Source organism: Monodon monoceros, unplaced genomic scaffold (genome assembly GCF_005190385.1).
Source record: "Monodon monoceros isolate NGI ecotype Baffin Bay Population unplaced genomic scaffold, NGI_Narwhal_1 Super_Scaffold_21, whole genome shotgun sequence".
Lineage (NCBI taxonomy): Eukaryota > Metazoa > Chordata > Mammalia > Artiodactyla > Monodontidae > Monodon > Monodon monoceros.
In genome coordinates this window covers 173,800,480-173,824,134 of record NW_021703778.1, presented here as the reverse complement: position 1 = coordinate 173,824,134, position 23,655 = coordinate 173,800,480, and the positions used below count along the sequence as shown (strand labels likewise).

The window sequence follows — 23,655 nt, the reverse complement described above, 5'->3', positions numbered from 1 at the left end:
GCCTTGCCCCGCCCCGCCTTGCCCCGCCCCGCCCCGCCCCGCCCCGCCCCGCCCCGCGCGGGCGCTTGCTGGAATCCGGCCGCGGAGATGCGGGAGGGACCGTGTGGGCGCGTGCCCGCGGCGGGACGGCCGGCGGCGGCTTTGGTGATCTTGGCGTGGTCCGAGGTCCGACGTAGGGGCTGCCCCTCTTCGAGGCCAACCCTGTGCGGTCCGGAGTCCGTGGGACTATCAGGGGCGGAAGGGACGGGATGAACTCCCGGAGAGACGACCCCCTGGGCGGCCGTCCTAACTAACAGGTGAGGTGCTGTCTCACGGTGGGTTTGAGTCCCTCACGGTCAGTGATGTGGAGCACCGCGTCAGGTGCTTGTTGGTCACCTCTGTGTCTCTGGAGAGAAGTCTCTTGGACTCCTTTGCCTCCTTTTGAATCGGGTTGGTTTTGTCATTGCTGAGATTTAGGCGTTCTTTGCATATTCTGGAGATTTATCCCTTACCGGATGCATGATTTGCAAATACTTCCTCCCATTTTGTAGGTGGCATTTTTCACTCTGTTGACTGTTTCCTTTGCTGCACAGAGGGTTTTAAGTTTGGTATAGTCCCATTTGTCTGTTTTTGCTTTTGTTGCCTGTACTTTTGGTGTCATATTCAAGAAGTCATTGCACATTCCAATGTCATGCTCTTCCCCGACGTTTTCTTGTAGGAGTTTTACAGTTTCTTGTCGTACGGTTAGGTCTTTAATTCATTTGGAGTTGAGTTTTGTATATGATGTGTGAGATAACGGTCCATCTTTTTTCTCTTGTATGTGGGTGTCCAGTTTTCCCAGCACCATTTGTTGAAGACGTTACCCTGTCCCCATTGTGTAGTCCTTCCTGGCACCCTTATCAGAGATCATGTGACTGTGCATGTGTGAGTTTGTTTCTGAGCTCTCTATTCTGTCCCATTGCTCTACATATCTGTCTTTGTACCAGCACCATAGTGTTTTTGGCTTTATCTTCTAAAATTCTTTTCCTGGTGAAAGTAATTTACTTATACATTTACTTTTCTTTATTACTCCTTTTTTCCTGTATTAATTTTTTTTCTTAAGATGGAGGTTTTTAACCTTTTTTTTTAATGTTTCATTTGGCTTTAGAAATAATATTTCCATTTCCCCTTTTTTAGCCCGCTTTGCAACACTCATGTAATCTTTTTAGTTAGCTTTTTTTGAAGTATAGTTATTTACAATATCATGTTAGTTTCAGGTGTACAGCACCTTGATTCAATTATATATAGATACATATGTATATACATATATATGTGTACTTTTTCAGATTATTTTCCCTTATAGGCTATTACAAAATATTGAGTATAGTTTCCTGTGTTTTATAGTAGGTCCTTACTGGTTATCTATTTTATATATAATGGTGTATATGTGTTAATCCCCACCTCCTAATTTATCCATCCCCCGCCCCTTCCCCTTTGGTAACCATAAGTTTTCTATGGCTGTGAGCCTCTTTCTGTTTTGTAAATAAGTTGGTTTGTATCTCTTTTGTTTTTTTAATATTCCACATATAAGCAACATCATATGGTGTTTGTCTTTTTCTGGTTTACTTCACTTAGTATGATAATGTCTACGTCCATCCGTGTTGCTGCAAGTGGCATTATTTCCTTCTTTTAAAAAAGATTTTTGGCTGCATTGGGTCTTCATTGCTGCGCACGGGCTTTCTCTAGCTGCGGGAGCAGGGGCTTCTCATTGCGGTGGCTTCTCTTGTTGCGGAGCACGGGCTCTAGGCGCGTGGGCTTCAGTAGTTGCATCACATGGGCTCAGTAGTTGTGGCTCACAGGCTCTAGAGCGCCGGCTCAGTAATTGTGGCGCACGGGCTTAGCTGCTCCGTGGCATGTGGGATCCTCCCAGACCAGAGATCGAACCCATGCCCCTGCATTGGCAGGTGGATTCTTAACCACTGTGCCACCAGGGAAGTCTCTTTTTCTTTTTTATGGCTGAGTAATATTCCATTGTATCTGTGTACCACATCTTCATCCACTCGTCTCTCAATGGACATCTTCGCTACTGTGAATAGTGCTGCTGTGGACGTTGAGGTGCACGTGTCTTTTCCTGATACATGCACAGGATTGTGAGTGCTGGGTCACATGGTAGTTCTATTTGTAGTTTTTTAAGGACCCTCCGTACTGTTCTCCATAGTGGCTGTACCAATTTACATTCCTACCAACAGGGTAGGAGGGTTCCAGGTTCCCTTTTCTCTATACCCTCTCCAGCATTTATTATTTGTAAAGTTTTTTTTGTTGATGGCCATTTTGACTGTTATGAAGTGGTACCTCGTTGGAGTTTTGATTTTCATTTCTGTAATAATTAGTGATGTTGAGCAGTTTCTCATGTGCCAGTTGGACATCTCTATATCGTATTTGGAGAAATGTCTATTTAAGTCTTCTTTTTTGCGTGTTTTAAATATTTCACTTTGTCAGTTTTTTATTTAACTACTTAGTTCATTATTTTGTCCTTACCTAAGCACTTAAGTCTATTAAGTTACCTAGAAAATTGTTCTTTAATTTCCTAACAGTTTGTCTGGAGGTGAGGGGGCTGTGTACCCTTGTCTTGCTAATTTTTAGTTTTCTTGCCCTTGAGGTCAAAGGGCACGTCCTGTGATATTTCTGTTCTCTGGGATGTAGGGAGGGTTTCTTTGTTCTTTAATACACGGTCAATTTTCATAACTGTTCCACAGACTTTGGAAAAGAATGATTACTTTTTGTAAGGTACTGACTTTAAAACATATTTGTTAAATTGAGCCTATGGTGATGGCATCCAGTTCCCCATTTGGTCTTTTTTTTTTCCGCTAAGCCAGTCTGTCAAATTTGAGGGAATTGTGTTAAAAATCTCATATCGTTGTGGTTATGTTAAAATCTCATATCAAGTGTGGAAATTTCTGTTTCCAACACTTTTTGCTTTATTTAATGCTTTCTCTTTCCCGGTGTGTCTGCAGATTTGTGACTGTTCTGTCTTCTTTAAGATTATCTTGTCCTTTCCATCATAAGAAACATTCATCTGTGTCCCTTTCAGTGATCCCTTGCCCTGAGTCCCGTGTTGCTGCTCCCTTCACAGCTGCCCTTTTTCTCCTGGTGAACTGCTTCATGGGTCCCAGCATAGCCTTTTGATCTTCACCTTTTTGCATTATTTTTGAGTGTCTCTTGTAAATACCATATCCTGGTTTTAGCGCTTTTGTGCAAGCTGATTAGGGAATTTAACTTACATTGTGTGATCTATACTTGTGGTTTGTTGTTTTCTCCTAGTTTTTTTTTTCTTCTCCCTACTTTAAATGCCCCAGTCCATTCCACACCTATCCCAGACTGCTGGCATGTTTGCCTTGAAATTTTTACCAGTACTACAGTTTTCTATTTCAAGAACTAATCAGCGTCGAAGTTCCACCCAAATCAGGATGAGATCTTTTAATGTGCTTTTAATTTAATCCCCAGTTCTGATGGGTTTTGTTTTATTGTAAATAATTAGAAACCTTAGCAATTATATTTTTAAAATATGTTTTCTCCCAATAATATCTTAAGCCACCAAATAACCCCCCAAAACCCCAAACCAACCCAAAACACCCACAGTGGAAGTAGGTGTAGCTCCAGACTGCCTAGGCTCAACTGACTCTGCCCCATCTTGGCCACCTTGTCGTCTCTGAAAAGGGGGTTAAGTGGTAGTAGCTGCCTGTTGTCAACCTAAAACAGCCAGTTACGTTACCAGCAACGTGAGTTTACTCGGGAGAGGCAGGGGAATTGCAGTTCGGGACCCGCAAGCTATGGCAAACCACAAGCAAGTCCTGCAACAATGGAGAGGAGCCTTCCTTTATTGGGGGGCGGGGGGGGCGGGGAGGAAGTTGGGCAGGGCTGCTTTGAAAGTTTTCCAGTCTCCATTGGAGGAAAGTGAGAGTTGAGGGTGTGGCGGTTTCTCATAGGCTGGGCTGTTGCTGGGCCGGGAGAAAATCTTCTTTCCTCTTCCCGGGTAGCGCACCAGCTTATTCCAGCCCAGAAGCGCAAAGCAAGCTGGGAAGGAGGGCCCGGTGTGGGAGCGCCACCTTCAGGACTTCCTGCCTCCGTTTTACTCGAGGTTGCCCTTATTAATTTCCACACTGTGTTGGTTGGGCTGAGCTGGGTGGCTGTTAGGGTCCGGCTGGCATAAGGCAACCAAGAGGCACTGCTCCGCTCCCTACGCCACCACAGCCTCCTCGGTCAGTGCAGGGCATTGTCCGCCTGAATCCATGCAGTCCCGGGCGACCCAGGATGCTTCAGGGGCGGCTGCCAATCGCTGTGGCCTCAGAAACCTTCCCTGGGTCCTGTATGTGAGCCAAGGCCGGCAGGGATGGAAGAGGTGCTCGTAGGATCTATGGGGCTTCCAGGGACCAGAGCTCAGTCATGAATGCCCTGTAGATGTAGGGAGGCCAGGAGAAGTGGGCAGGCTGGGGCCCAGAAGGTCGGTGCTGGGTGTTGGCAAACAGCTGGGGTCTCTGACACACCTGCTTGCGCTGCTGTTGGGGGTGTCAGAGATGAGCTGACCAGTTCCCTTCCGTCCTGTGCCTCCCAGGGTCTTCCCGACCTGCCCTTCATCCTCCTCCGTCCGCCTGTACACACCTGCTTCCGGGCCAACCCGTCCCCTCCTGGAACCCCCTCCTCGGGCCTCCGCCACGGCCCCCTGAGCACAACCTTCCTGGATGATCTTGTCCAAAGGAGGTCTCGCCCCGCTATTCTCTGTCATAGAGCTCTGTAGGGTTCCTTCAGTTGCCTATGGCAATCCAGACGCTTAGCTGAATTGAGTAAATTACTTGGTGGTTTTTGCCCGCTCTGTGAAGCTTCTAGCCCAAAGCTGCGTGAGGGAGTGCTGGTAAGGAGGGAGAGGGTGTGTGTGCAGGCGGCTCTGGTCCCTCCTGAGCCGGGCTGACGCTCCCTTAGTGAGAGACGTGTTCATCTGAAGAGGTGCACATGCCCGTAGACAGGAGGGCAGACGATATAAGCTGGCATTACACAAAAGTAAGTGCAGAAAATAAGTACGTAAAAAATTGGCTGACTCACAGCAGTCCACAAAATGCCAAATTAAGCAGCCGGGTTTTGTGTATGTGTCTGCAGGAGCGTGTGCGATGTGTACGCAGGCTTGGGGCCCCCATGTCACGTGGCAGGGCACGCACGTCCTGCCCACCGGCTCCACTCTGGGTGCAGCAGCCACCTGGCCGCAGTGTCTACAGCTGCTCCAGGAGGCTGCGTGTCCAGGAGGGGGGCTCGTGTCGGAGGAAAGGGGCCCTGGGGAGCCTGTGCGGTGGAAGGACAGGGAGGGTGGCCTGAGGGTGGGCGGGGCGGGGGAGCACCTGTCGCACCAGGTGGGTTTCCGTGTGCTGCCAGATGTGGAGCACATGCACCGCAGGGCCTCCTGGCACTGCACACTCCTGTCCCAGGGCGCGTACGGCTGGCTGAGGTGCGTGTCTTCCGCAGACCCCTGCCTGTACATCCCGCGCTTCGCCCACCTGCTGGAGTTCGGTGACAAGAACCACGAGGTGTCCATGACGGCCCTGAGGCTCCTGCAGAGGATGAAGAGGGACTGGATGCACACGGGCCGGCGCCCTTCGGGCCTCTGTGGGGCAGGTAAGGCGGTCTCGGAGTCGCGCTGGCTGCGTCCCGCTGCCAGCGTGCGGGTGCTTTCTGTCCCGACTCTTCGGCAGGCCGAGCCGGTAGGTAGTGGGCTGTCTCCAGGGCTGCCTGCTGGCCTCGCTTGCCCGGCCCTCACCCGGCCCTCGGGGACTTCCACCTGCTTCCTGTTGGCCTCCCCTCCGTCTTGGGGAGCAGGCAGGACCCTCAGAGGCCAAGCGGGCTGCCAGGCTTCCTGGCCTTGACCCCAGGCTTGAATGTTGAGGTGCAGCCGTGCTGGGTCATTGCTGCAGAGGGCACCCCGGGCTTTCGGGCTAGCTCCCCGTTCCCCAAAGGACAGTTGTCTCATCTCCCCTCCAGGTGGCAGCAGCCCACAGACGGCCCTCCTGCTCTGTTCCTGATGCTCCCTGGACCTGGAGCCCCTCCCCAGGAGGGCTGTTACCCTTCCTCTTAGCCTCTTACCTTGGCCCACAAGGTCGAGTCCACTCCTTTCCAGAGCGCTCAGCAGCCAGCAGGATCAGTGCTTCCTGAGATGCATTTTCCATCTCTAAGCCCAACTCCCGAGTTTGCAGTCCAGAATCTGGGCCTCTCCTAGGGTCCAGCCAGTTATGATCACCAGCACAGCACACCCGGGCCCACTCCCTCTCTCCCCGATCCCTGGCTTGTCCATCACCAGCCAGCGTTTCCCACACAGGTCACCTCAGAGTTCACTCGTTTGTTTGCTTTGAGAGGTTTACACAAAAGTTCTCAAAAAGTGTATTTTAATTTTTCTCGCGTTTAAAAAAGGAATGTGCAGTACTTCTTACGTTTTTAAAAATTATTGTATAATTGCCTGCAAAGCGGTTGGTGGATCTTAGGTGTTCTGACAGTCGTGCAGACCGTGCAGCACTGCCCACAGTAAGGTGAGGAGGACGGTGTCGCCCCAGGGGCTCCCAGAGCACCCTCTGGCACTGTCTTTCCAGCTGGTCGCACTAGGGGGTCATCAGCCCTCTGCGCACGGGATCGGTCCTGGTTTGGACAGGAGCACCCTGTTTCTGAATTCTCCATTGTGTTCCTTTCCAGCACTTCTAGTTGCAGCCAGGATGCACGATTTCCGGAGAACCGTCAAAGAGGTCATCAGCGTGGTCAAGGTGTGCGAATCCACGCTGCGCAAGAGGTGGGTCGCTCTTGTCGCAGCCGGGGGCTTGGCCAGGCTTCCCTGCACAGCGTCTCAGTCCGTCCAAGTGGTGGCCCCTTTCTTCCACCCTGTGTTGAGGTGGACAGTGGTTTGAAAAGTCACCCTGACTCAGAGGTCAGGAAACAGGTACTGAGAGTGGCCTCGCCTGTGTCCTGGCTGGTGCAGCCTGAGTGACTGGTCTCTCTGGGGGAAGCCAGGCTCAAGCAGAGGACCACTGTGTCCCTGTAACGGAGTGGTCGGGCGAGCCCCTGCTTTGGGTACCGTGTTCACAGGGTCATTACGGCAGCTCCAGCGGAGCTCCACGTGGACTGTGACGAGAGAGTCACCGGCCCAGAGTCGCTGGCACAGCCATCAGCACAGGGTATTTACCCTGAGTCTGGAGCTCTTGATGGCTGTCTTTCAACTGAGATCATATCCTGTGGCAGTTTTCAAAGGCAGAGGGAAATTTATTTTGCTTATTTGAACTCTGGTTCTCTTTAAAAATTTTTCTGTTGAACATTTTGAAGATTGTATAAAATGTAGGAAACGGACAAGAATTAATTATGGCCGGGCACACTGCAGTGCAGGAGCCCTGCCTGCCTGGGACCCGTGGCTCGGCCTCCTTCCTTCTGGGGCCTTCTTGAGTCTACCTGTGGGAGCAATGAGGGTGCCATGCCTTTTTCTCCCTGGGGCCCAAGCTATCGGCAGGATAGAGTAGGGGCTGAGAGGCTGCCGGACAGCCCCCGGGCCTGTGCTCACAGCTGTGTGTGGCAGGGTGCTGGGCCTGGGAACCAGCACCCCTGAGGGACTGTTTTGTAAACGGGGTGCTGGGTTTTTATAAATTTGTTTTATTTATTTTTTGGCTGCGTTGGATCTTTGCTGCACGTGGGCTTTTGCTAGTTGCTGCAAATGGGGGCTACTCTTCGTTGCGGTGCGCAGGCTTCTCATCGCGGTGGCTTGTCTTGTTGCGGAGCGCGGGCTCTAGGCGTGTGGGCGCGGGCTCTAGGCGTGTGGGCTTTAGTAGTTGTGGCACGCGGGCTCAGTAGTTGTGGCTCGCGGGCTTAGTGACTCCGCGGCATGTGGGATCTTCCTGGACCAGGGCTCGAACCCGTGTCCCCTGCGTTGGCAGGTGGATTCCCAGCCCCTTTGCCAGCAGGGAAGCCCTGGGTGCTGGTTTGAGCGCTGTTCTCGGGCACCATCTTCCCTTTCAAGCGTCTGTTTCAGGCTCACGGAGTTTGAAGATACCCCCACCAGTCAGCTGACTGTGGACGAGTTCATGAAGGTCGACCTGGAAGAGGAGTGCGACCCCCCGTCGTACACAGCCGGGCAGAGGAAGCTGCGGATGAAGCAGGTGGGCCGCACGCCCGTTTCCTGCTCTTCCTTCACAACAGTGGCTTAGCTACGAAGACTGAAGGGGGGGCCAGGGTGCACCACACTGAGTGCAGTCCCTCCTGGGCCCGGAGCCATCTCATCTGCTGAGGGTCTCCCCAGACCCCCTTCAGTGCATCCCATACAGTTTCCGGGGCAAACCGCCTCCCTGAGGGCCCTGGTGCTCATGTCTCTGGGGGCCTGAAGCCCGAGTCCCTCTTGTCAGGCTGGGGACCTGCGTTGGGGTCAAGAGGCCTCCGGGTACTGGCAGGCACCGCTCTCGCTCCTCTCATTAAATGCATTCGTTCTCTGCCTTTTCAGCTGGAACAGGTCCTGTCAAAACAGCTGGAGGAGGTGGAAGGTAACCAGCCCATCTTAATGTACGGGTGCTTCAGGTCCTTACAGGAACGGACTGTGTGCTTGCTTTTTTAAAAAAAAAACATTTTATTTATTTATTTGTTTCTTTGTTTGGTTCCACTGGGTCTTCGTTGTGGTAGACAGGCTCCTTAGCTGTGGCTCACGGGCTCCTTAGTTGTGGCTCACGGGCTCCTTAGTTGAGTCACGCATGTGGGATCTAGTTCCCTGACCAGGGATCGAACCCGGGCCCCCTGCACTGGGAGCGCAGAGTCTTAGCCACTGGACCACCAGGGAAGTCCCCTGTGCTTACATTTTGCTGTTAATTTATTGCTTCAGGTGAAATATCCAGCTATCAGGACGCAATTGAGATTGAACTAGAAAACAGCCGGCCAAAGGCAAAGGGGGCCCTTGCCAGCCTGACAAAAGATGGTGAGTCCAGCCACGTCTCCTCGCCCGCTGGCTCGGTTCACCCATGTCCGGCACCTGCCCCTCCTGCCGCCCCCACCGTGGCCGTGCGTCCTGTCTCTTGGCTCCACCCCCGCCCCAGGCCTCCACGCGCCAAGCTGGGCGTCAGCTGCTCCCAGGACACCCCGAGCCACCCTGCCCCCAGCAGCTCCGGGGCAGCCGAGTCTTCTGGACCAGTCTCCTGTCCCCGTTGTCCTCAGGGTACTCACTCATTGGCAGACGCTGCCTGTGGGAAAGAGCTCGCCCTGTGCCCGTGGCCGCGGCCCACACAGCCCTCCCTGCTGCCGCCTCTCCCTGCGTCCCATCGCAGCTCTTGCGCACCCCCGTTTCTGGTTTGGGGCCTCGCGAAGCTGCTGTGAGCCCCCTCGGACAGATCTCTTTGTGCATGTGTGGTTTTCATTTCTCCCACGTTGCCTCCCTTGCCGTGCTCCAGGGACACCCCGGCTGGTTCGGGGCGCCCCCTCTGCTCACACGCTGCAGGTCCGCGGCCGGCGCCCTCCCACCCCCTCTCTGGCTCACAGGACAGGGACGGGTGCTGAGTAAGCGTCGGTTCCATCAGTCATCCAGTCTGGAAGGCGAGCACCTGCTCACCGCCTCTTCCCTGGGGTTTGTAGCTGCCCTTGTTCACTTTCTTGTCCGATCTTTAGAGTCATCCTGGCCGCTGCCTGCGCCAGCCCAGCTCTCCACTCTGTCGATCACCTGGGGCAGGTTGGCGCCCCCTCCCTCCGAGAGCGAGAGTGGGGTGTCTCCCTCCTGGGGGTTTTCTTCTGAGTCTGAGGCCTTGCGTCAGGTGCTTTGGGTCCCAGCTGCACTGCCTTCTCTGTTGCTGCCATAAGTGGCGTCTCTGCTGTGTTTGTGGAAGATGCTGATTTCTAGGTGCTGCTTTCGTGCTCCTGTACGTTAGGGACTCTGTTACTGCTCTTAGTACTTCTCAGTTCATCATTGGATCATTCAAGTAATTGGTGAGTTAGGTCGTCTACAGATAGTGGTGTTTTACTGCCCTTCACGATTTTTAGGCCCCTCCTTTCTAGCTCTTGCCTAGTCCATTGCTTGACCCTTAAAGACCATGCTGAGTCTTGCCTGTGACAACGGGCACGTCATCCGGCTTTCCTGCAAGGCCTCTGTGCTGCCCGGGACACACACTACACGCTTTGGGCTGAAATACCACGTTGTCCTGTAAAGGAAACACCCACCGCCGTTTTCACTGAACCGTCCTATCTCAGCCGTCGGAGAGTGTTTCTGATGTCTGCAGGGTCTGCAGAGAGGAACACAGGGTTTTCCTGGGTCAATGAATGTGATCCGTCATTTCCACAGTGTCCCGTGGCTCTGGGAAGGCCTTGCCTGGCCAGACGGTGTGCCTCTCTGTTCTCAGGCTGCCACGGCGCCCCATCCAGGCACAGATTTGGACAAACTTGTATCTTACGATACTTTTGACTTTATTGTTTCTCTGGTTGTTTTCATTTTTATCCTTTTTTATTCTGCATAGTTTGTTTCTGTGTTCTTTTTGGTTTTTTTTTAACCTAGCTAGGTTGTTGATTTCCCATTCAACCAGCTCTTGCATTGATTTATGAGTCCTGCTGCCTTCCTGTACACTGTTGGTGATTTCCGCTTCCCTCTGCTCTGTCCTCCTCACAGCTTCTCTCCTTGCTCTAAACTGAGGTTGCTGCCCGGCTGGTTCCCTCTGACGCACGCATGCAGGGCAGGGCCCGAGCGTCGTTAGAGCTGCGACCCGCTGTCCTGGCACCAGACGCTTCGCGCCACTCACATTCGCGGAGTACATTGGTCTTTGGTGCTAAGAGTCAAGTGAGGGAGTTAAGAGTTGGGGCGGGGGCTTTTGCTTTCTGATTTTGTTGTTAACTTCCACACGTACTGCGTTGTGGCCGGGTGTGCTGCTGGCGCTGTCCCTCGCTTGTGCCATCAACTCAGGTGCGCTGGTTGGAGACACCAGTGGTGCTTGGGAGGAGGCCCCCTCTGCTCCCGTCCAGCTGGGCTGGGCTCTGTGTCTGTCGGGGCGTCTCACTGGTCGCGTCGTCAGTTTTGAGGTCCTCTTGCAGACAGAGGTGGCCGCCGTGTTTTAGCTGAGGCTGGCTTATTTTTGGTGCCTGGCGCCCTCCGCGGCCTGGGGGCACGCCTGGTGGTCTTTGCTCTGCCTGCCCCACCTCTTCCGTCCATGTCCTCCTCTTCTAGAAGCAGAGAATTGGGCTCTGCTTTCTGATCCAGCCCGAGAGCTTTTTCTCTTCCAGCAGTGGAAGTGAGCTCTTTTATGTCTGCTCAGGTGCCTTTCTGCTTGCTGTTCTCTGGACCTTGGGAAGCTCTGGCTTTTGTCCCAGTGGTGTCCTTCACGTGGTTTCTTCGGTCCTCTGTTTCTCGGGCAGCACCTGTTCGCACCTGCCCAGCTGTGGCGAGGATGCGGGCTCGCTCTCCTGCCCGCGCCCAGCTGCCAGTGGCCGCCGTCGCGCTTACTGGGCGCTGTGGAGGTGCCGCTCATCTCCTGCTCCAGTTCCAGCTTTTCACACGCTTCCCTTCTGGGGAGACCGTCTGGGACGTGTCCTCCTCCATGCCCCTGCGTTTGGTTATCTGGACCAGCTCCACGTTGCGTCCGTTGTCTCAAGAAGGAAGGGCCAGGCCCGGCCCGCCTTGGCCGCGGGTCTTGCTCCTCGGATCCGTTGCCGCCTCACAAACAGCCCCTGAGCCTCCAGCCCCGGCGAGGAAGCTGCAGCTCCCGCGTCCCCTCCTCTGCGGTGAGGATGGAGGCTGGGCTGGAGGAGGGGTGGAGGAGGACGCGGGCCACGGACGCAGGTACGAGTCCTTCCCTGCGGAGGACGTGTCGCGTGCGTGCAGGGCGCTGGGCCCTGGGACCCCACGGCGGACAGAGTGGACCGACCGATGTCCTCCCTCTGCTGGCCCTCTTGTGGGATGTCTGGTGACACACACGGTAATGGCGTGGGCTTCCAAGCAAGGGGCCGAGTGGGCGTGAGGGAGCTGTGCGCGTGGTCGGGGGTGTGTACTCCAGGCCCAGGGCCTGGCGAGTGCCAACCCCGGTGTGCAGCTGCCTCCTATCGCTGAAAATTAGGCATGTTGTTTACGTACGTGGGATCGTGTAGTGTGTACCCTGTTTCTCCCCTGGCTTTTTCACTCGGTGTAGTTGTGAGCCATCCGTCGCTAGATCAGCCCTCTTTGTGGAGTAGTGGTCCCCGAGTGCACCCAGTCCTGGGTGAAAGGACCCTGGGATTATTTTTAGTCTTGGACTGTTGCACGTAACCTGCTGTGAACATTCGTGTAACTGTCTTCGTTTTTCGTTTTTTTTTTTTAATTAATTTATTTATTTTTGGCTGCGTTGCATCTTCGTTGCTGCACGTGGGCTTTCTCTCGTTGCAGTGAGCGGGGGCTACTCTTCGTTGTGGTGCACGGGCTTCTCTTGCTGCTGAGCATGGGCTCTAGGTGCGTGGGCTCAGTAGTTGTGGCTCGCGGGCTCTAGAGCGCCGGCTCAGTAGTTGTTGCCCACGGGCTTCGTTGCTCCGCAGCATGTGGGATCTTCCCGGACCAGGGCTTGAACCCATGTCCCCTGCATTGGCAGGCAGATTCTCAACCACTGTGCCATCAGGGAAGCCCTAGAGTTCTCAATTTTGATGAAATCCGACTTATCAGTGCTTTATTGGTTCTGCTTTCGACGTCACGTATAAGAAGTTTTTGTTTAATTCACAGTCACCTGTCTTCCCATTGTTTCTCTGGAATGTTTCTGGTTTTAGCGTTAGGCTCACAGCTGATCGCTTCTGAGTGAACCTGTGCGTCGCGTGTGCACTGTGGGCCGAGGCCCGTCACGGGCGGGTGGGTGTTGGGCGCCCTTGGGATGAGGCGCGTCTTCTGGAATAAGTGCCTTTTGCTGCCGGGCGGAAACGCTCCTCTTCGCCAGGCGGGCCCTCTGGCTTCCTGGCTGGTTAACACGTGGTGTGTGGAATTGTGTCCCTAGGCTCCGTTGAGGACACCGCATCCAGCTTATTTGGTGAGGAGGACGCTGAGGATGAAGAGCTGGAGGCCGCTGCCAGCCACCTGAACAAGGACTTTTACCAGGAGCTCCTGGGTGGAGGCGTTCCTGGCAGCTCGGAGGCGGCAGGAGGCCCCGCGGGAGGCGGTAGGCCCCCCGCCCTGGAGTCCCTGCTCGGCCCTCTGCCCACTGCGGCCAGTCTGGGCATCTCGGACTCCATCCGAGAGTGCATCTGCTCGCAGGGCCGGGACCCCAGTGAGTGCCCAGGGACTGGGGGAGCGGGGGGGGGGAGGGACGGTGGGGGGCTCCTCCGGGCAGGTGGGGTGGGGTTTCCAGGTCTGGGTCATCCCCGCCTGCCTGTGGGAGTTGGAGGTGCTGCTTCTGAGGGGCCTTCTAGAAGGGTGGGCTTGGGAGGGGCACTGCCAGCTCTGCTGCAGGCTGTGTGAGCAATCAGTGACCCCAGCTGTGCTGACGCCTGAATGCCACAGGGCTTGTCAGCATCTCCAGGACCCTCCTCCGCTGACCAGAGCCCTCAGTTTGGTGGGACTGTGGCTGGAGGCTCCTTCCTGCCCCTGTGCAACTCGGGAGGCCTCATTGCAGAGGCCCCATGCTACAGAGGGGCCACGGGGACAGACTGGCATCCCCTGCCCGCACCTTTGCACCCAACCTGGTGGGAAAGTGTCGGCCAAAGGCGGCATCTCCACTGGTCAGACGGATGTCACTCGCTGGGCTCCAGTGCCTGCAGTGCCGGGGTGCCTGCGCAGGGGCCCAGCTGTTCCTCCCCCAGGGGGGCCTGGTGTGCAGGCAGCTCCAGGAGGGCGGTGGGTTTGGTCTTGTCGCAGTTTCACCATAAGGTGGGCCCTGCTTCCTCTCTTCTGGGCACCAAGGGCTTGGCGTCTGTGTGCAAGGAACCCCTGTGAGAGGGACGCTGCTCAGGTGTTCCTTCCGTGCCCTGTGGCTGGGCGTGGCGATGGGCGGTCATACGCCTAGCCTGGTGGCCATGGTGGTCTAGAGGGGAGAGGGATGTGACACAGACCCAGCCCATCAGTTAGGTACATGTGGGTTGTACCCCAAAGGGGCTGCCGTATGAGTGGAACCCGGGGCAGGTCCCACAGTGCACTGAGCAGAGGGCATGTGCAAAGGCCCTGAGGCAGCTGGGGGGCACTGCGACCTGGACAGAAAGAGGCCAAGCTGGCTGGAGCTGACAGAGCAAGGGGAGCAAGGCTGACCGCAGAGGGGCGTGGGGGTGTGTCCGAGCGCCCAGCCTCAGCCGCGGAGCAGCAACGTGACAGGAGAGCATCCCCGACAGCCTGCTGGCAGGAGAGCATTCCCGGTTCCCGTCGGGCTGGAACCAGCAGGACGGGGCAGAGAACCGTCGGATGACGAGGGGCAGCCCACGGGAAGGGCGGCCCACGGGAGGGCCGGCCCACAGGAGGGGCAGCCCCGGTTTCTGGGCCGTGCAGGTTGTGCTGTTGACCAGCGGGGGCAGGAGGGTGGTGGCCGACAGGTTTTGGGGGTGTCCTGAGCATAGTCCCGGAAGGCTCCCCGAGGCCCCCTCTCCTGGGCTTGTTGATCTGAAAAGCACTCTGTACGGGAGAGCGTGAGGACTGGAAGGTCTTCCGAGTTAGCATCGCGCCTCCTCCGCAAGGTGCTGGGGTGTCGCCTCAGCCTGTGCCCCGCACTCGCAGGAGTGGGGCCGGGACCGGCCGGTGGCTGGGAGGAAGCGGGTGCTAGAAGCCCTTGGCCGCACCCCGGAGTCCTGAGATGGCCCAGGTGATGTATGCGCTCATTTAACTGGACGTCGGCCCTAAACGCCAGGCTCTGCTTCCCTTTAGAAGATGCTTCCGGGGACGGTGAGCTAGACCTCAGCGGCATTGATGACCTCGAGATTGACAGGGTAAGCGCCGTGAGCTCTCAGTGGCCTTTCCGGGGGTGCTGGTTGGGGTCCGTGGGGTGCCAGGCTGCGCCCCATTGGGAAGCTCCTGTGGGCTGGGGGCACAGCTCCATATCCCCCTGGGCCTGCCGTCGTTCGGACGGGCTCTTAGCAGTTTGTCCAGCAGTGCTTGTTCCCTGGCAGGCGGGAAGCCTTTCCCCTGATTTGTCCCCAATCACCTTGTGTTTGAGGCCACCTGCATGTCCTTAAGTCGGCGTCCTGAGCCCTCACCTCAGTTCCTCCTCCGGGACCTATGTCCCTACGCTCTGGCTGGCCTGGCTCCCGTGCCCAGGGGGACTGCAAACTGCCAAGAGTCGGGGGGCGTTGGCTGCGGGGTTGGTTCATGGATGTGGCCCTCAGGCCGGCCTGGAAAGGGTAAAGGGCGCCGAGGTGTTAGCCGGGTCTCCACACACGTTCCGTCTTGGGTCGGAGGCCTGCTTCCTGACCAGTGTGTATGAAGGGGAGCACGTTGGCAGAGCTGAGCTCTGCGTGTGCCCTCTGACTGTGATGCTGTGCTCTGCCCCAGTACATCCTGAACGAGGCCGAAGCCCGCGTGAAGGCCGAGCTGTGGATGCGGGAGAATGCTGAGTACCTGCGGGAGCAGAGGGGTGAGTGCCCGCCCAGGCGCCCTGGAACGCGGGCCCCATGCACCCCCACCCGCCCAGGCGCCCTGGAACGCGGGCCTCACGGACCCCCACCTGCCCAGGGGCCCTGGGGCGCCAGCCGTGCTGACCCTGCTTCTTGACCTTTCAGAGAAAGAAGCGAGAATCGCGAAGGAGAGGGAGCTCGGCATCTACAAGGAGCACAAGGTAGGGCGCGGCCTCTTCCTCAGGGACCTGAGAGCTCCTGGCCACTCACCCTGCGCTGTGCTGGCCTCCCACTGGCAGACGCCCGGCCAGCCCCCATCCCCAGTGACCTGTGACCTGGGAAAGCCTGCTTGGGGCCCAGCCTGGCCGGGGCTCTGCACGGTGGGCTGTGGGCAGATTGCAGCTGCCCAGTGGCCCCTACAGTGCTGGACTGCCCGGGTGCCCCACTCTCCAGGGAGAGTAAGACTCCCCAGCCGACCCCGATTGTTTGAGCCCCGCTCCCACGTCCTGAGTGGCACCTGGCAGGTTCATAGGACCAAGACCTACAGGAAGCGTAATGTGTTTCCATTGAGCCCAAGAAGTCTTGCAAGCGACGGGAGCCGATCCAGGCTAGCACGGCTGGGGAGGCCATCGAGAAGATGCTGGAGCAGAAGAAGATCTCCAGCAAGATCAACTACAGCGTGCTCCGGGACCTCGACAGCAAGGGCGGGGGCAGCCCACACAGGGAGGACGCCCGGCCTCAGGAGAGGGCTGGCGCCAGGAAGCTGTCTCGGCGGAAAACGCCAGCCAGGAGGAGCGGGGCTGATCCCGTGGCCAGCGTGGGGAAAAGGTACCATGCCAGGCGGGCTGGGTGTCGGGTGGGCGCGGGGCTGCGGGGCATTCCCCACGTGTGTGCTGGGAACCAGTGTCTGTGTCCAGCGTGGCCCCCGCTGCCCTGGCCAGGAGCTGAGCAGGGTTTCAGCCCTGGAAGGGGTCCTGCTGCATTGGGATCTGTTCTGTTTGAAGAGACTTGTGGGCCGGGCCCATTCTCCACCCCAGGGGTCCGTTCTCCCGGTAGGGCCCCCGCCTTGCTCTGCACACTGCCTGCCCGTCCCCCATCCCCCTGCTCTCTCTGCCGAGGGAGAGCAAACCACTGATGGGGCAAGTGGGGTAGGGTGGGGAAAATACGAGCTCGACCACAGGGCCCTCCTGATGGCGGCTGGTGGGGCCACACACACCCCCCCCCCCCCCGCTGTGGAGCCAGGTCCTGGCAGCTCTGCAGTGCCCCTCGCCCCAGGCCGAGAGCCCCTGCCGAATGGCCCAGGCTGGTCGTTGTGCCTGCAGCCTGGCTCCAGGCTGTGCTCGAGGGGGATTCCAGAGGGGAGGGCCCTGTGGGGCTGCACTCCCACCACCCCACCCCCTCTCCTCTGTCGCTACCGTTTTCTAGTGCTGACTCATCTGAGAAGTAAAGATGTTCTGATTTGCATTTCTGTTCTCTAAAGTGGGAGTAATCATTTTTCGCAGTTTTTGCGACACTTTTTCTGTAATTTGGTGATCCCACTTCCTTGTTCCTCGAGTCCCCATGCCCCCAAGTCCCCAAGCACCCAGTACAGCCTGTCAGTGTCTGGACAGCTGGTCCTGGTCCTGTTGGGTGTCTCCGTGCTCCCTTTTTTTTTTTTTTTTTTTGCGGTACGCGGGCCTCTCACTATTGTGGCCTCTCCCGTTGCGGAGCACAGGCAGCGGACGGGCAGGCCCAGCGGCCATGGCTCACGGGCCCAGCCGCTCCGCGGCATGTGGGATCTTCCCGGACCGGGGCACGAACCTGCGTCCCCTGCATCGGCAGGCGGACTCTCAACCACTGCGCCACCAGGGAAGCCCCCCCGTGCTCCCTTCTGATGACAGGCACGAGAGCGGGCACTGCGGGAGGCCCGCCCCCGCTCTCCTGGAGCCTGGGAAGCGCCCACCCCCCACCCCCCGACCTGGACGCGGTGTGGCCGCTGCATGTGCTCCCGGGTCGTGGCAGGCAGCCTTGTCCTGTTCAGCCTGCCCTTTGGCAAGGGGGCGCCTCACCCCCAAGCTCGGCATCCCCTGCTCCCATCACCATGCACGGGGGTGAGGGGGGCTGCTTTCCCAGAGCTCAGGCTCAGCCTGTGTTTGTCAATGGAAGGTGCTGTGGCCGAGCCCCATCGCACAGTCCGGCCGTTCCTTCGTGGACATGGTGTTCGCCGTCCAGCCGTGAGCATTTTGGTGGCTGATGCCCGCAGTGCATTTGCAAAAGTGGTGGGGCAGTGGCCCTGTGGGGCAGCCATGGGTCCTCCAGGCCACCGGCTGGCTGGGGCTGTGGGCTGAAGGGAGGAGCGTGTCCCCAAGTGCTCGCAGACCCCCCTGAGAGGCCCAGCCAGTCACCCGGCTGCCCGCAGGACCGTGTGTGGACGGCTGCCGGACGCTCCTTGAGAGGAGGGCCCGAGACCCAGACCCACCTCCTGCCGGCCCTCACGTCAGGAGCCGCTCTCACCCCATCCGCTGATGGCGCACTCTCCCAGCCAGGCTGGCCCTCGGTCGGTAGGGAGCGCGCCACTGGCTCCCGCCTCCTGGGTTCTGGGGACTCTGGACTTCTCTGCTGGGCCTCGGGTTGTTACGGCTGTGGCTCCAAGCTCACGTCTCCCCAGGTGACACGTGGGGACCCGGAGAGCCGTCCGTGTGGGAGGGGCTTCCTCTGAGCTTGGGCACAGCCTTGCATGAGCTGCCGCCTTGTCCTCTCCAGGCTGCAGCCCCAGACCGTGTAGAATGAGGGCTTCCTGTGAGACCCCAGAGCCACTGCTTCCAACGCCCTCACGGGGCGGGCTGCCCAGACCTGGCCTGACGGGCCAGACCCCCGCCGTCAGGTGTCCACTGTCGGAGGCTGTTACGGGGTCCACTCCCCGTGTGCCCAGCGTTCATTGGCACGTCACAGCAGGGCTGGGTCAGATAGCCAGGAGGGTCCAGGGTAGCGGGTGTGCGGGGCTGGGGCCGCCATGGGTGCAGCTCGATCACCTGCGCCCCCTCCCTGCCCCCGCCCATCTTCCTTCAAGCTGTGCCCTGAAGGGAAGCAGCTGCAGTGTGGACTCTGCCCCTGCCCTGGCCACCCTACACAGGTCTGGTGGGCGGGTCCCTGGGTCTGGACGGCTCCTGCGGCCAGGGCTGGGAGGAGGACCTGCCTCATCTCCCGTGGGAGTCCTGCCGTCACGCTTAGGCAGGTCAGCGGCATCCGGGGAGCCTTGGTGTGCGCCCCCGGCCCCTTGTAGTGGGTTTTGTATAGAAAGCGCCTTGAGTTTTGTGTTTGGAGGGTCCGAGGGAGGAAGAAGAAGCCCATTGTGGGGGGTGCTGTGGGCCTGGTGGGCTGGAGGGGGCAACCAAGACTCTCAGGCTGGGAAGAGAGGGGAGGGGAGGGGAGGGGCGGGGCGGGGCAGGCTTGGGTCTTAGAACGTGCCTCTCCCCCTCCTCCTCTTCCAGCAACAGGGAAAACTCAGGATGGACCAGTGGGAGGACTGAACAGGGGTCTCCCGCAGCCTCCACACGTTCTCCTGGAAGTATGGGGGGTGGCAGGGAGCAGATGGCCCAGGACCGCTTCAGAAAACAGCTGGCCTGGGGACCTGGAGTGCCTGGGTGGCAGGGCAGTGTGATTCTAGTTTTTAATCCTTCATCAAGTATTGACGAATACATGGGGGTTCTGTCCAGAGGGACGTTCTGTCGCCCTGCAGAGTGGCTTCAATGAACTTTGAATTTGCTGCCAACATTTAAAAAGAAGCTTTCATACAAAAATCCAGATTTCCGGCTGCTTCTGGCTCCCCGCGCCCCCATCCCCAGCGCCCTGGCCCTGCCCTGCCTATGGGTGCAGTGCTCACCCAGGCCCCGGGGAAGAACCTTGCCTGCGCCATGTCTGTTGGGTAGACGTGAAGAGGCCCAGAGGGCGGCCCACTCACCCAGCCACCTGCCCAGCCGGTGGGGTCGGGGGAAGGACAATGCAGGGGCTGGGGTGGGGCAGGGTGGGCTGCCAGGCCTGGGTGGAGGAGGTGACAGGACAGGGCCCAGGCACAGCCACTGGGTGGACAAGACCCAGTCAGGGTGGTGCCACGGGAGCCTCAGTACACCGTCATCCTTTACATCTGGCCAGATGCCGCCAACAGAGAACAGGCCTTCCAGCGGGGCCCGTGTCCTCGTGGCCGATGGTGCAGCCTGGGCTGAGGCCACGGTGCTGTGCTCTCTTCCAGGTTGAGGCCGATGGTGTCGACGCAGCCAGCTAAGAAGGTGGCCGTGGGAGAGGTGCGTTATGTGGACATAGCCGGGGGACAGGGATCCTTGGGAAACAGCAGACGCCCGGCACCGCGTCCGTGAGCAGCGTGTCAGGGTGGGAGTGCCAGCACCGCTGCTCCGGCAGTCCCAGCCCAGCCCAGCTCAGCCCAGCCAGGGGGAGGCCTGAGGCCCAGGGGCGGCCCGGGGCCTGAAAGCCTGAGGCCACCGGTGTGTGCCAGCCCACGGCCATCACAATCCTCCGTGTGGGAAGCCAGGCCCAGGTCCCAGGGTCCAGCGTGGTCAGTGGCCTTCCCTCTTCCCTTGTCTTGGGGTTCAAGGGTCTTCCCTTCTTATTGTTGGGGTCCTGGTCTGGCCTAGGAAACAAAAGGGAGAGGCAGGGCCCCTGCGGGGTCACACGGCAGCTGCAGGGGCAGGCTCAGGGGATCGGGTGTCCTCACTGACCACTCTTGAAGGGTGGGGAGTGTCCACCCTGCCCCGGAGAGCACTCCCCTGCGGTGGCCTGGGAGCCGTGCTCTGTCCCCAGCTCACCCCCTCGCCAGCAGGCCTTGCTCCCGAGTCCCCCCTCCCTGGAAGCCGAGCCCGTCAGGCCCACAGCGGTTGTGGTGGAGAGTGGGCCAGTGTCGTACCACCCAGAGGAGGACGCGGACGAGGAGGACCCCGACGAGGAAGATGGGGAGCCCTGTGTCAGCGCCCTGCAGATGGTGGGCGGCGACGGTGAGCGGCCTCCGCAAGCGCAAGCGGCCGGGGCGGGGCGGGGGCTCCCAGAGGAGGCACAGGCCCCTGCCTGCAGATGGTGGGCGGCGATGGTGAGCAGCCTCCGCAAGCGGCTGGGCCGGGGCGGGGGCTCCCGGAGAGGAGGCACAGACCCCTGCCTGCACCTCGGAAGGGAATTTGAACTGGCGTCTTACGATTGGCTGTATTGGTTTTGAGGCCCAGGCTGCTAGAAGGAGCTGGCCAGGACCTGCTTGCTGTGCAGACTTGGGGCTCTGGGCTGTCCGTCCAGCAGGAGAAAGGTTCCCACTCTCTGCACCGCTCGCATGGGCGCTTGTCCCCGGGGCCTGCAGAGATGGAGGGACCGACGCGGTGGTCCCCGTCAGTGGTGGTGGGGCCCGCACAGCCGTGGCCTGCGGGGCTGGGGCTGGAGCCTCTCTGGGGCGGCCGTGGCCTGGGGCGCCGCTCACGAGGTGGGCGGTGGCGGGTGCAGCGTGCGGCGCCTGGGCTGCTTGACCACGCGGCACCCCTCAGTGTCCGTGACTCTTTTGTGCTTTGCAGATTACGGCTGTGACGGCGACGATGACGATGGCTACTGAGGCGTGACCTTGCTGCCGGCAGTGTCCTGAGGGGTCAGATGGGCCTCTGGGGCCAGCTCACAGGCGTGAGCGCCGAGACTTGGTGACAAGATGGGTGCTGGCCCGCCTGCCCTGCTGCCCTCTTCCACAGCCACACGCGGCCTCTGTGGCACTTGCTGTTCGCTGTGACCGTGTTTTGAGCAACGTGAGGAGTGTTTCTGCCCAGCAAGGGGAGCCAGACCAGCTGTCTGTATCCGGTCAGAGGTGGGTCTCACGGCCCAAGAACCCTTGCAGGCGGCAATGTCGTGTCCCACGGAAGGAAACTAAGGCACGGGGAGCCCCAGCCGCTTGTCCAAGTGCGCGGAGGGCTGGGCGGGCTCCAGGACCCTCCTCGCCTGTGTGGAGCTGGCTTCCCTGCGCCCCTCACCTCCTTGCCATGTCTGAGAAGCACTTTGTGTCCCGCTGGTCCAGAATTGATTGTGTATCTCCAGCCGAAGTCCCCAGCCAGGCGCTCACATCTCCCTGCCACTGCCTGAGCCCTGGGGACCCCACAGATCTGCACCCAAGAGCCTAGAGGCTGCTTGGCCAGCCGGCATCACTCGGCAGACACGTGCACAGCCACCGCGGGTAGCCTGCGTGGCCGCCTGGGTGAGGGAGCCAGAAGTGCTTCCTGTCTGAGCTGCGATCCACAGAGGCATAGCCGGCAGAGGGGCCTCGAGCTTGGCAGCCCTGCTCTGGGTGGTTCCTGCCACCCAGAGCCTCCCGGGCCAGGCCTCCTCATTGGAAGGCCCAGGGACCACTCTTGGTCTGGGCTTGGGCACCGCTTACCTGGAGGTGTCCTTGGGGGGAGGGCAGACCCCTCCTAGAGTGCACCCTCCCGGAGTGCATCAGAGTTTGCGGGGGTGGGGGGTGGATTTTGAGGCCATTGGCTGTGCCCCTCGGCCTGTACCATGCAGCCAGCCTGGACTCCAGGGCTCCTGCAAGGCTGGAGTGGAGGGTTGGCTTGGTGAAACAGAAAGATCGTTCCTTAAGCAGAAACCCACTGAGTCTGTGGTCTACAATTCCCTGTCTGGCTCCCTGGAGGAGTGAGGCTGAGGCAGGGGTACCTGCCCTCCAAGCTCCACACTCCTGGCCTTGACTGATGGGGAACCATCAGTGACATGTCCACTTTCACAGGAAGTCCCTGTGCCATTGTTCCCAGCTGTGGGCCATCCTGGCCCTGGGCCCCTCTTGGGGCTAGGAGGGCGTGCTTGGCTTCAGCGGCTCTTAGAGGAGTCTCATGGGCTGGGGGCTCATTGCACTGCGCAGGGAGCAGATGGTGGGCCGGACCGGAGGTGATCGGGGAGGGGCATGCTCAGGGAACCTCCCGGGAGGTGGGCTGGAGGCAGGGGAGGGGGGAGGGGGAGGGCTGGGAGGCTGGGCAAGAAGGGGGTGGGAGGGGCCGCTGCTGCCCAGCCCCGTAAGGTGAGGCTCAGGTCTGCGAGCGGGTGTTCTGTGCGGAGGAGAGGCCGCCGAGGCCGGCGTGGAGGGGAGTGCGAGGTGGGGGAGGTTGGAGGGGAGCGCCGAGGCCCAGAGGTGAAGTGAGGCTGGTTCCCCAGCCCTGCCTCCCCGCCCCCCTGGGGACAGGATGCTGGGAGGCAGGGGGCTGCTGGAAGGGGAGGTCTGGGGGCAGGTGGTGGCGACCGGGGGTGGCGTCTGGTTGGAGGAGTCAAGCCCCAGGGTGGCTGGGGGTGCCTCTGGGCTGCAGCCCATGCCCTGTGGGCAGGCTACCACTGCCACGGGCTGGCCCAAGGGGGACGTGCAGGCCCGTGTGCACCTTCGTCCCACGTCTGCATGCCATTCTCCCACCCCGAAGAACGACCTGTTCGTCTGACCCCAGGATCGAGGGAGGGGAGGCCAGGAGACAAGGCCCCAGAACTCACACTGCCTGGCATCTGCCGAAAGCCGGGGCCTTCCAGCCGCTGGCCCAGAGCCCTCCCAGGTGCAGGCCTTGGGGAGTGGCCCCCAACAGGGAGGGGCTCAGGCTACCACTCCCTCCCCAGCACCCTGCAAGTCTCGGCCCCTTCCAGGATCGCCAGGGTGTGGAGAGGTCCTGCAGCTACGTGGACAGGACACCAGCCTGACGGCTCTCCCCCAACCCCCACGTCTGCAGCCCTGCTGGGTGCGTGGCAGCAGTGGGCACTGCAAGGGCCTGGGGAGGCCTGGGCACCAGGCCAGGAGAGGGGCCCTGGCGGCCCCCCATGCTTCTCGGTGAGCAGAGCTGGGCCCTCAGGAGACTCTGACGCCTGATGGTCAGGGTCACTGAGGTTCTCATTGTGGTGGCAGCGATCAGGCCTGGATGGGGGGTGGGGGTCCCACGGGGGTGCATCTGGCAGGGGCCATTTTGAGGCCTCCAGTTTCTCTCCAGGCTCCTCCTTCCCCACTGCTGCCTGAGGCCCCGCCGCGGTGCCATATGGGAGGGCCTTGCTTCCCCTGGGGCTCGGGGCCTTCCCTGGGAGCTGAAGACAGATGGCTTGCCATGGTCCGAATGCGCACGGCCGCTGGTGCTGACTCCTGGACTCCCAGTGGCCCCAGTCCCATCCCCGTCTCTCAGGTGAGGCCAGAGAGAAGCATGAGCTTTG

General features: G+C 59.3%; 1 protein-coding gene across 3 annotated transcripts in view; it reads left to right on the top strand.

The window, feature by feature from the left end:
• BRF1 (BRF1 RNA polymerase III transcription initiation factor subunit) overlaps nt 1-22,070 on the top strand; it is a 71,673-nt gene extending 49,603 nt beyond the window's left edge. The window contains exons 6-18 of one of the 3 annotated variants that reach the window (XM_029238951.1): nt 5,470-5,619; nt 6,685-6,778; nt 8,003-8,129; nt 8,468-8,507; nt 8,840-8,932; nt 12,939-13,208; nt 14,792-14,850; nt 15,413-15,494; nt 15,640-15,695; nt 16,046-16,302; nt 19,703-19,754; nt 20,285-20,459; nt 21,018-22,070. In XM_029238951.1, coding sequence (XP_029094784.1) covers nt 5,470-5,619; nt 6,685-6,778; nt 8,003-8,129; nt 8,468-8,507; nt 8,840-8,932; nt 12,939-13,208; nt 14,792-14,850; nt 15,413-15,494; nt 15,640-15,695; nt 16,046-16,302; nt 19,703-19,754; nt 20,285-20,459; nt 21,018-21,055 — 1,493 coding nt within the window. In that variant the 3' untranslated portion in view covers nt 21,056-22,070. Of the gene's footprint in view, nt 1-5,469; nt 5,620-6,684; nt 6,779-8,002; nt 8,130-8,467; nt 8,508-8,839; nt 8,933-12,938; nt 13,209-14,788; nt 14,851-15,412; nt 15,495-15,639; nt 15,696-16,045; nt 16,303-19,702; nt 19,755-20,284; nt 20,460-21,017 lie in introns of all 3 variants that reach the window. The other 2 variants (XM_029238950.1, XM_029238949.1) reach the window with 2 other exon arrangements.
• The last annotated feature ends 1,585 nt before the right edge of the window (nt 22,071-23,655 follow it).